The sequence below is a fragment of the Stegastes partitus genome, unplaced genomic scaffold (genome assembly GCF_000690725.1).
Source record: "Stegastes partitus isolate 25-593 unplaced genomic scaffold, Stegastes_partitus-1.0.2 Scaffold194, whole genome shotgun sequence".
Lineage (NCBI taxonomy): Eukaryota > Metazoa > Chordata > Actinopteri > Pomacentridae > Stegastes > Stegastes partitus.
This window is the reverse complement of record NW_007577925.1, coordinates 624,497-636,722: the sequence shown is the minus strand read 5'-3', so window position 1 is coordinate 636,722 and position 12,226 is coordinate 624,497. Positions and strand designations below refer to the sequence as shown.

At 41.7% G+C, this 12,226-nt stretch overlaps 1 protein-coding gene across 1 annotated transcript in view; it reads left to right on the top strand.

Annotated features, from left to right (window-relative positions):
- Positions 1 to 11,348, top strand: part of LOC103356345 (plasma membrane calcium-transporting ATPase 2-like) — a gene marked incomplete at its 5' end in the record, with an annotated part of 25,855 nt that extends 14,507 nt beyond the window's left edge. Inside the window, 11 exon segments of the mRNA XM_008280449.1 lie at positions 1,538 to 1,717; positions 1,826 to 1,913; positions 2,091 to 2,197; positions 3,312 to 3,503; positions 3,807 to 4,020; positions 4,119 to 4,330; positions 4,502 to 4,609; positions 4,738 to 4,920; positions 6,454 to 6,643; positions 6,951 to 7,000; positions 11,326 to 11,348. Coding sequence (XP_008278671.1) covers positions 1,538 to 1,717; positions 1,826 to 1,913; positions 2,091 to 2,197; positions 3,312 to 3,503; positions 3,807 to 4,020; positions 4,119 to 4,330; positions 4,502 to 4,609; positions 4,738 to 4,920; positions 6,454 to 6,643; positions 6,951 to 6,958 — 1,482 coding nt within the window.
- Between the last annotated feature and the right edge of the window lie 878 nt (positions 11,349 to 12,226).

Here is a 12,226-nt window from a genome sequence, read left to right as displayed (position 1 = left end):
TATGTATGTATATATCTACATTTGCACTGCTTATTATTATTATTATTATTATTATTATTATTATTATTACTATTTTTTCCACTTGTGTTACTGTTATTGTACATTTTACTATGTAGAATGATAATTACCTTTTGTAGCAGCTGCTGACCTTAATTCCTATGCAGGCTACAGTCATGTTTCTGTTTGTTCAACCTCCAGCTCATCTGAGACTTGCACTCTTTCGCTGTATAGATTTTCTTTGTAATCTGCTCCCTTTAAATGAGTTAATTCCTTCATGCTCATACACGAGCAGCTTCATTTAACATACAATACTTTGGCACATTTGTTTGGTTTTCCATCCTATGCTGCATGGTGTGTCTGTGTGGGTGTGTACATTTGTGTGTTTGTAAGTACAAACATGCTCCCATGTGTATGCACAAGAGGTGTCTATGAGTGTGAAGTGGAAAGTATACACCTTCCTATCTGTGTGTGTGTGTGTGTGTGTGTGTGTGTGTGTGTGCATAAGAGAGAGAAACATGGAGTGTAGGCCTGCATGTCTGTGTAAATTCATTGTATTTGTTGTCACTGTATATGCACACATTTGTTTATGTGTGGGTTTGGAGAGAGCACAGCTTGCCCACACTGACCTTTGCCTGCAAGAAGATGTGTTGCTGAATTAATACTCTGCATTCACTCGCTACTTCTACCACAGATCAATCTCCATATGCTAATATCTCGCTGTTAATCTACTAGACTTCTGTCTAAAAGAAAAGAACTTTGATAAAAAAAATACTTCATTATGCATCTAGTGAATACATTTGTTTTTAAATGATAAAGACAGCAAAATTCTATTATGATCAAATGAAATATGATGGAGATTTTGTATGTGTGTCCCCTTATGTGTGTGTGTGTGTGTGTGTGTGTTTTGTCAGGTATTGCAGTGTTTAAAGCTACTATATTAAATATGTGTATATTAACAATCACATGATGTGTGTGTGTGTGCAAAAGGGGTCATTCTTAAGGCAGTTCCTCTCAGTTCATGGTAGTATGTAAATCATTGTTTGTGTTTATCAGCAGACAGCTCTTTTCAGTAATAAAGCACTTGTAACCCCAAAATGGCAGACAGACAGAGTTATTATATTTATCCTCAGGAGATGGTGGAGACCAAAACCAAAGAAACAACTAGAAAACTTGCATTCATCTAGTGGACAAAAAAGAAACTTCAAATGAATAGCGTAATGAATGATAAGTGCCTCTGTGTCTGCTGTAAATATCAGAAGGCAACGTTCAACTAAAAAGTTTGCTAAATCAACTTATAAGGTGATGATATGTCAGTAAAATGTTCAAGCTTTCTTCTACTAGCCAAAAGTGAAAAAATAAAATGTTGTTTAAATTATGAGTTATTTTAAATACTAGTTGTGTGTGTGTGTGTGTGTGTGTGTGTGTGTGTGTGTGTGTGTGTGTGTGTGTGTGTGTGTGTGTGTGTGTGTGTGTCATGTTAAATACATACCCCTCAGTTGTACTAAATCATTTTGCATTTGTGTTTATCACTATTTAGGTGCCTGATGCCATTCAGAAGTGCCAGCGTGCAGGCATCACGGTGCGTATGGTGACAGGAGACAACATAAACACAGCCAGGGCCATAGCCATCAAGTGCGGCATCATCCACCCCGGAGAGGACTTCCTCTGCATCGACGGCAAAGAGTTCAACAGGAGGATCCGCAATGAGAAAGGAGAGGTATGCCAGTGTGAGAGACGGTGAGAGAGGAAAGTTGAGACGAAAAAAGACAAACACCTAAACTGCAACCACTTTTCTGTTTCTGTGGACGTTCTTGTGCATGCACAGGTGGAACAGGAGCGTATTGACAAAGTTTGGCCCAAACTTAGAGTCCTGGCCAGATCATCCCCAACTGACAAACACACCCTCGTCAAAGGTGAATTGTTTTTTACTCTGATTCATCACTGTTGAATTTTAAATTTAGATTTTCTCACATTATTCTCTGTAAGATCAACTTACATCAACTGATGTTCTTGTGATTTGCATACAGAGATCAATGTGTGTACACTACTGCATATGCTGCTATGTTTATGTGTACATGTGTTTGTGACAGGCATTATTGACAGCACTATGGCAGACCAGAGGCAGGTGGTGGCTGTGACAGGAGATGGGACCAATGATGGACCTGCTCTAAAGAAAGCTGATGTCGGCTTTGCCATGGTAAACAACCCTGTTTTTGTTTGGCTGTTAGTTTATGGCTTTTTCTTTCTTTGTTGCATTCTTCTATGACTGATCTCAGTCAAAATCTGCAGAGGTCCTCTTCACCTCTGCAGTAGTTAGGGGTTTTTTTTTCCCTCAGGCACTCTGAGCATGCCTCTGGCATGTAGATCAGTAGCTCCCCCTAGTGGATTTCTTTGGTCACACAGTTTCCTTGCAGGAGATTCCTCTGACTATTTAAAATTTTAAAAATGAACAAAGTTCTGACTCTTTTAATTGTAAATTCTAACTTGATATATATTTTCTGTGTTCTATTTTTTTGCCTCTATTTCTGCTTCCCTTCGCTGTTTATTAATGTGGTTCATCCTCCTGTTAAAACTGGATACTTTCACCATTTATCCCTTACATTTACTCTGCATTTTGATTCCTGCACACTTAGAGAACTACATTTCACATGCTCTGAGTCACAGTATGCAATTTTATAACTGACTATTTTTGGGAGGCCTGTCAAAGCCATTTTACCACCTCGCTAGGTAATTACAGATGCCCCTAACTCTGATCCCTGGTTGTCAATCTCTGGTACAAAGTGTAAGGTGGTACTTACTAGGCTGACCATGTCCAGTGTGTTTCTTCATGATTCAGTGCAAAATGAGTTTTCTATGTGAGTGTGTGCGTACGTGCATGCATGGACTCTAATCGGAGGACATTGCCTCAGGCCTCAGGCTGATATTTCAAGCCTGCTGAAACACTCTACATGGGTTTATTAAGTGAAGCACTCTCACACAGATGTCCTCATAAGTATGTTTTTCCACTTTCATCAATAAACGCAAATGTTACATCCTTATATTATCACGTACAAAATATGGCAGTATGTAAAAAGAGCGTCCTGCTCGTCCCATGATCACGCACAGACTCCCTAATTAGTCTTCATTACTACCAGTCATCAGAGCTGACTCATGTCTAGAGTCCAGTTTTGTCCGGTGACTGCGGAATTGATCGAGACAGATTTCTGCTGTTATGATGATGCAGTTTGATGAAGTATATCATCAGTTAAGCTTGCTGGGAAATCAAAAAGCTGGGTTTCTTTCTAAATTGCAGCTTGTCATTGCTCTTCCAGGGTATCGCTGGTACAGATGTGGCCAAGGAGGCGTCAGATATTATTCTTACCGATGATAACTTCAGCAGCATCGTGAAGGCAGTCATGTGGGGCCGAAACGTCTACGACAGCATCTCCAAATTTCTTCAGTTCCAGCTGACTGTCAATGTTGTGGCCGTCATAGTGGCTTTCACTGGCGCCTGCATCACACAGGTCAGAGGGATTCAAAAGTCTGTATGAGCAGCTATTTGTATGAACAACTTTAACGGACCTCTATTGTGTGAATGTTTGAAACACATATAACAGATGTTGCTAAAATGAAACATCTTCCTGAATGGAATAATTTATTGAATTTCTAGCAAAAGAAGCTAAACAATGCCTTTAATTAGAAGATAAACATACTATTTGATTGGGAATAAAGTTAATTCAGTCACAAAAGCCAATGTGCTTGTTACTAGTTACTTTTTGAAATAAAGTTAGTGGTTCTTAATGACAGTTTCTGGTCCATTTTACCAGGACTCCCCTCTGAAAGCAGTGCAGATGTTGTGGGTGAATCTCATCATGGATACTTTTGCATCTCTGGCCCTGGCGACAGAGCCTCCCACGGAGTCTCTGCTTAAGAGGAAGCCATACGGTCGCAATAAGCCTCTGATCTCCAGCACAATGACAAAGAACATCCTCGGACATGGAGTCTATCAGCTCGTTATCATCTTTACGCTGCTCTTTGTTGGTACGTACAGTCAGTTTTGCTCTGCTGTGATGACATGACACTGTACAGGTCCAGAGTTAATGACGTCAAACTGCCTCCTTTTTTTTCTACCCCTGTAGGTGAGCAGATCTTTGACATTGACAGTGGCCGTAATGCTCCTCTCCACTCTCCTCCCTCTGAGCACTACACCATCATCTTCAACACCTTTGTCATGATGCAGTTGTTTAATGAGATAAATGCCCGCAAAATCCACGGGGAGAGGAATGTCTTTGATGGTATCTTCAGGAACCCCATTTTCTGCACGATTGTTTTTGGCACATTTGCTGTACAGGTGAGCAAATGAAAATCACTTGATTGTATTAATTACTCAGTTTTTGCTCGTGACTGTCATACTATGGATGTTAAAGCAATTGAAGAAATTATGTTTTTTGTAATAAATGCAGTAAGTGAAAGGCATTTTCTGGAGTCTGCATGTTCATCGGTTATGGTGTGCCTTGTGTAGATTGTAATTGTGCAGTTTGGAGGAAAGCCATTCAGCTGTCAGCCTCTGGACTTGGAAAAGTGGATGTGGTGTGTTTTCCTCGGGCTGGGAGAGCTTGTGTGGGGACAGGTAACAAGCAAGCACATGTGTTTCTCAGTCTTTTGGTAGTCCTTGCTAGTTTTCTTTCTTTTATTCTAGTCTACAGACACGCTGCGGATTTCCTTTTGACACAGTACTCTGTCTTCCCTGTGGGTTAGGTGATAGCCACCATACCCAATAGCAGGTTGCGCTTCCTGCGGCGGGCGGGCCAGCTAACTCAGAAAGATGAGTTACCAGAGGAGGACGTTAATGAAGAAAATGAGGAGATCGATCACGCAGAGAGGGAGCTAAGGAGAGGACAGATCCTTTGGTTCAGAGGACTCAACCGCATTCAGACTCAGGTGAGGACATGTGACAGGCACAGTTTAATCCTCTTGTTGTGAGTTTACTGGATTGATATGACCTAAAAAGTGTATATAAATCGTAGATATCAGTTGAGATTTATAGTAAACAGGTCTAGGCTTTCTTTGTAAAATTCAGTTATTCAGCTAGCAGCAATACACACTAAGCGGTAAACATTTCATCTATGTTTTCTGAAATGACCTTTTCCTTTATTGTATGTCTGTCTGTGTAGGTTGCTCCACCTCTGACATAACTTGTAAAGCTTACCACGTTAGACTATGTTGCATGTTGTCCATGGTAGTCAGTCACAGTCTTAAAGTCATTTTATCTCAAGATTACTTATTTAGGAACATGAAGATGCAGCTTTCCCTCACTGGACAGTGGCGATCAGCTTTGTGGACCTTTGGAAGATCGACAGTCAAACCTCAAAGTTAAATACAAGTGAAATTAGTAACTGAACTGTTGCCGCTGTGATGACCTCTGCAGACCGGTATCACTGTGATATTCCAGATAGATAACTTCTGTGGTTTCATTTCATTGATGTGTCACTGGTGGTCCTGGGTGAAGCTATCCCACGAAATGATACCATGGACCAGTATCTTACAGACACAGCCAAACGGAGTTAAGAGATTGTTTACCAAAAAAAAAACAAAAAACGTCTGAGCCCAGAGTTGTGATGAATTGGCAAGGAAGGATTTTCAGTATTAAAGAAAAAGTACAATTTGTTACAACTTTGGCTTCAGTTTTGTAAGTAAACACCCAAATGAGATTGTGTGACGATCAGATGAATCACTGTGTATTAGATGATGTATTTGGCTGCATCTGTACATTTTAAAATCTAATATTGGCTAGTCCTTTTAAAGGATTGCTTCACCCAAATTACAGAAAAACTCATGATTTTTAATTACCTGTCATGGCAGGTAACCATGTAGATAGTTTAGTTTTGTTTGCCCAAGCTCCTTTCAGGTACCCAATACAATAAAACACAAATCAGGTAAATGGATGTTGTTGTTTTTTTCTGTGTTGCAATCCACCAAATTTACTACCTGCAGTTTCCTTGGTAGAGAATACTTGCAATGCAAACTGCTTACAGGTACTTCTTTTGATTGTTTACAGTAAATGAGACATTGTTCAAGGAGAAAAATCTTGGCTGTTAAATTTTGGGAAAAGTTAAAAAATAAATAAATAAATAAATTCAAAATTTCTTTGCTGCAAACAAAATACTTCTACTGGGGGGAGAAATTCTGACAAACTGGTCAAGTGAACCGTGAACTGTCTCCATGGCTGCCATTACCGGCAGATGTTTTTCCTCTTTTTTTAATTTGGGTGAAACTACCCTTTAGGTCAAATTCACCATGTTGTTGTGGGGATACTACACCCTGACCTTTAGCTGTCCCCCCATCGTGTCATGACTGAGACACTGTATTCCCTTTTGCCACCAAAGTCACCCAGCCAGTCAACCTGTGTTACCATTTGGTCTGTGTCACTCTGAGCAGCCATTTGTCCTCTCCTGTCCCGTTCTCCTCCCACAGATTGAAGTAGTCAACACCTTCAAGAGTGGCACCTCCTTTCAGGGGGCGGGGGCTCTGAGACGCCAATCATCCACCACCAGCCAGACCCAGGATGTAACCAATGTTTCTAGTCCTAGTCACGTGTCCTTGTCCAATGCCCTTTCCTCTCCTACAAGCACTACTGCTGCTACTGCTCCTCCCACTACTGGCCGTGAGTCAGAACTCTGTCTCTGCTCTCTCTTCTCTGCTCTCTTTGCTTCAGGGGTGCCATCCTGTCATAAACAAAAAAGCTCTATTTTTCTGCTTAATATTTTTTTTCAAACAAATTACCACAGCAGTCTCCACTTTGAGGTTGGCATCTCTGAAGATTTTCTCTCTTGCTATCTGCCTTTTTTTTGTCTTTTTTTTAATTTTCTCTCTTTTTGCTGTTCATACTGGATTTCAAATTCATCTTGATATCTCCTCCCATGGTTGGGTGTACTGTCCTCTCATTGGTGAATGTGTGTTTGTTTCCTCAGAGTGCTAGGAGCGCAGGACTAAGGGTGATACCCACGGCGTGACATTTCAGGTTGTGAGTTTGTCTCCCTCTGCTCATCCCTCCGATCTGTCATCCCATCCCTCAGTCTCTCATTTTAATGTCTTGACAGACATTGGTGTGAGCTAATTCCAATCAACTCACCAAGGGACTGGGTAACATTCAAGTATAAGTTGCAATGTCTTTTTATCTGTGAATTCGCTGCTGATGTGGCAAATCACACGGACTGACTTGAGATATAGCACATTTTAACTGCTAATTCATGTATTTTCCAGCTGACACATCATCTGCAATGGCAAGAAAACATTAAGGAAGCTGCGTTATATGTAGCTTAAAATACCATAAAGACAGGTGTTTGTTTTAATTCAAAAGGGGATCCCAAAACTAAAATAGCCCACAAGGGGGCAGTGTTATTATCAGCAATTCTAAATAATGCTTTTGTCCACCTCCATCTTCTATCTGCTCAAAAAACAAAAAAAGGGAACACTAAAATAATACATCCTAGATCTCAATGAATGAAATATTCCAGTTGAAAATCTTTACATGGTGGAATGCGCTGAACAAAATAACATAAAAATGATCAATGTAAATCAGAATTATTATCCCATGGAGGTCTGGATTTGGAATCATACTCAAAATGAAAGTGGAAATCACATCACAGGCTGATCCAACTTCAGTGGAAATTCCTCAAGACAAGTCAAAATGAGACTCAGTAGCATGTGTGGTATCCACATGCCTGTGTGACCTCCCTGCAATACCTGGGCATTCTGAGGCAGCGGATGTTCTCCTGGGGGATCTCCTCCCAGACCTGGATTAAAGCATCAGTCAACTCCTGGATAGTCTGTGGTGAGACGTGGCGTTGGTGGATGGGACAAGACATGATGTCCCAGATGTGCTCAATTGGATTCAGGTCTGGGGAACGGACAGGTCAGTCCATAGCATCAATGCCTTCATCATCAGGAACTGCTGACACACTTCAACCTCATGAGGCCGAGCACTGTCATGCATCAGAAGGAACCCAGGGCCCACTGCACCAGCATATGGTCTCACAGTGGGACTGAGGATCTCATTCTGGTACCTAATGGTAGTCAGGGAGTCAGGGTACCTCTGGCTAGCCCGTGGAGGGCTGTGTGGCCCTCCAGAGAGATGCCTCCCCACACCATTACTGACCCACCGCCAAACCGGTCATACTGGAGGATGCTGCAGGCAGCAGAACGTTCTCCACGGCGTCTCCAGACTCGTCACGTCTGTCACATGTGCTCAGTGTGAACCTGCTCTCATCCATGAAGAGCTCAGGGCACCAATGGCCAATCTGACAATCTTGGTGTTCTCTGGCAAATGCCAGTCGCCCTGCACGGTGCTGGGCTGTAAGCACAAGTCCCACGATGTGGACGATGTGGCCCTCATACCACCCTCATGGAGTCTGTTTCTAACAGTTTGAGCAGAAACATGCATATCAGTGGCCTGCTGGAGGCCATTTTGCAGGACTCTGGCAGTGTTCCTCCTGGTCCTCCTGCACAAAGGAGGAGGTAAAGGGGCCTGCTGCCTGGTTGTTGCCTCCTACGGCCCCCTTCATGTCTCCTGATGTACTGGCCTGTCTCCTGGTTTATCCTTCATGCTCTGGACACTGTGCCGAGAGACACAGCAAACCTTCTGGCCACAGCTCACATTGATGTGCCATCCTGGATGAGCTGCACTACCTGAGCTACTTCTGTGGGTTGTAGACATCACCTCATGCTACCTCTAGGGCTGAGAGCACTGACAAAATGAGAAAGTGGCCAAAATATGGCCAGAAAGGATGAGAACAGAGACATGATCTGTCAAACCACTCCTTTATAGGGGTTGTCTTGGTAACTGCCTCTCATTTCCACCTGTTGTCTGTTCCGTCTGCACAACAGCAGGTGAAAGTGATTCACTATCAGTGTTGCTTCCTACCTGGGCAGGTTGATTTCACAGAAGTGTGATTGACTTGGAGTTACATTGTGTTGTTTAGGTGTTCCCTTTATTTTTTTGAGCAGTATATTTCTCTCTCACACAAGTGTACACAATCCTCTGTCTTGATTTAATCTGTACTTGTTTGATGAAAATCAAATGAACCTCTGTGCTTAGGATGTGTGGACTGGAATGGGAGGGGCAGGAGAACCACCATAAGGCGGCACTGTGCCAATAATTCATCCCGTCTTGTCGCTTCATACTGTCGGTGTAGTTGACTGTCATGTTGCCATAGTTACGAACAAAGATCCTCTGCAGCACCAGCAACGTAAATTCAGCTCCCCTCCCCTCTCTGACACCCCATCAGTGTTACTTGTCAGACATCCTGTCACATGTACTCATCCAGACAGGCTCCTCTTATTATTTTTTTTTATCTGTTTCGTCTCCTTATACCCTGTTCTGACAGTACTACAATATGTACAACATATAAAATATTCTCATACGTTTTCAAATCTAATATCTTTTTAAAAAATTTTCTGCATTTTTGACCTGTCATGTGATGGTTATTTTTCAAAGTAAGAAATGCACTGGGTTGCACAATGTATTACTATTAAGACCTGTAGTTTAATAGAAGTTGAAAGTAGCACTTTTTTTTTTTTTTTTAGCACAACCCCCCATAAAACTGGAAAAGTCTATACTATATAATATTGTATTGCAATTTGGATTTAAAATATTCAGCGACAATGGGATCAATGAGAAAACTGTTTCTCATTATTTCTAAAAATACTTAAGTAATTTATCAACCAACAATACAGAACTTTAAAGGTTTATAGCCTTGGAAATGTGAGGATTCACTGTTTTCTCTGATTGTAATCATTTTAAAGTGGTTATATTTGGGTTTTTAATTGTTGATTAGGCAAAAGAAGCAGTTTCAAGATGATGTCTTTAATTGTGAAAATATTGATGAGTATTTTGGACTATTTTTAGGTATATTGTAGACTAATCATAAAAAATAACAACACTAGTAATGATTATTTCATCAACCTAAATACATGTGTCTGCTATTCTATACATCTAGTTTTGCAATAGGAAAGATTTTGGAAGCGAATTTGTAGATCAATATCTGTTAGATCATGTGTTACAGTGGCACTGAGATAAACTAAACAACATTTGGATTTTAAACTTCCAGCTCAGAGTGTTGAAATGATCGAGTTTCCTATAAAACATCAAGTATTATATTTTAAGACATCAAATTAGTCCTCTACGTCCTAAATTTCGACATGTTGACGATACTGCACGTGCAAACAAGTTTTGTTTTTTTGTTTTTTTTCCAAAACAGCACCCTCTCCTAATCCTCTACCTAAATAAAGTGATACACAGGTACTTGCTTAGCATCATAAAGGGTCACATAGCTGGTTGGGACTTATACTTGAGTGTTTACTTAGATGTGCATGGAGTTGAGAACCTGCTTTGACCGTCAGACCTCTGGCAATAAAACTATTCTTTTCAATATTCAACTCCTTGTGTTTTGTGTCAGCAGTCTGTGTGGCCCTTCTTCACTGTCCCGTTGTCTTGTTGCATGTAGTTTGTGTTTACCTCCTGTTAAGTTCCCGTGTTCATAATATTTTAACCTGCCGTGTTTGCTCGTTGTCTAAATGCCATCTTTTTATTTTTCTTTTTTTTGAGGATGTGTTGTTTTCTTGTGAGTTTCACACTGCAATGCTTGTGTTGAGCCAAACCTCATGCAGACTTGACTCTCTCCATTGCCCTGTTGGGGACCATGCTTTACCCACCCTGTGCTATATTTGTGTGTTTGTGTGTCCTATCCAGAGTCTGTGTGGATATTGCCCCAGACAGTGTTCTGGTACCTCCAGAAGTTTTTAAACCACCTGATTGGATCTCTCAGATCTAACCTCCTTCCTTCTTACTGACCTCGTCCACCAGATTTCTTCAAACTTGCATGTGATATTCTCCTTTAATTTTTTCTGTGAGCATTCCATTTATTAACGTGGCTTGTTTCTAGGTATACAGCACATTGGACTAAAGCGTATACTTACAACGAGCGTTTGTGTTGCTTTAGTATTTGTTTTTCTGGAAATGTGTGATTTTGTTGTGTTTTTTTACGATTGTGTTCCTCACAGTTTTCCTTAGTGCACGCCAAAATTGAGTGACTTGTGAACAGTAGTCATCTTGTGAAAGCAGAACACAGACTGCAGTTGCCTTCTCTCTTGCTTCTTCGTCACCTTCTTATCCCTCTACACCTCCTTATCCTCAAATTAGAAGATCCCTCCCTCTTCTGTGTCCCTGCTTCTCCAACCTCACTCTTTTCTCTCATCCCGAGGGTCCGTCCAACCCTTCCACTTCATCTCTAATGTTACCTCTCATTATTTTTTTTTCTTCTTTGTCGTCCCTTTTTTCCACGACAGATCCGAGTTGTGAATGCATTCCGTAGCTCCCTGTACGAAGGCCTGGAAAAACCAGACTCCAGATCATCCATCCACAACTTCATGACACACCCTGAGTTTAGGATAGAAGACTCCACGCCCAACATCCCCCTCATTGATGACACGGACGATGATTCTGCTCGGAGGAAGAGGAAGTACTCCAGCCAGCCCTCATCCCCTAACAAGAACAACAACGCCATTGACAGTGGCATCAATCTCACCATCGACACCAGTAAATCTGCCGCTTCCTCCAGCCCCGCCAGTCCTCTGCACAGCTTGGAGACCAGCCTCTAACCCTGATCCTGCTCTCAGCTCTAACCTCTAATGTTGTTCCCTCACAGTCCAGGGGGGCGCCTCCTTGAATTCCTCCAGAACCTTTAACTGTAACCTTGTCACCCCCAAAATATTCACCCAATTGTCACCTCCTGATCCCCCAAAACCATCACAGGGTCAGTCCTGTGTAAAAATGTCCAACCCCTCACCTCCCCGCAACCTCCACCCCCCACTTCCCCTAACCTTGAGCCCTGATAGCTCCTTTCAAAATGGAGAAAATCAAAATAATATGGCAAGGTGAAAAGAAAAACAAACTAACATACAATCAAAAAAGCGCAACAAAGCCACAAAACCTACACAGCCATCCTGCTTTTGTGGTTGTATGTGTATGGTGGCAGCCGTGGTGGTGTGTATGACTATATGCTTGTACTGGTTAGCATGTACTGTATAAGCGTGCGGCTGACTGCACATATGTATGAACTGTGTCTCTAGTGGCACCGGGAGGAGGACGATGAGGAGGGAGACTCTGCTGAGGAGTGAAAATCGTGAAACAGGACAGACTTTAAACTCCCCCCACACTCCCTCTCCTAAACAATAACATTGTTAATAC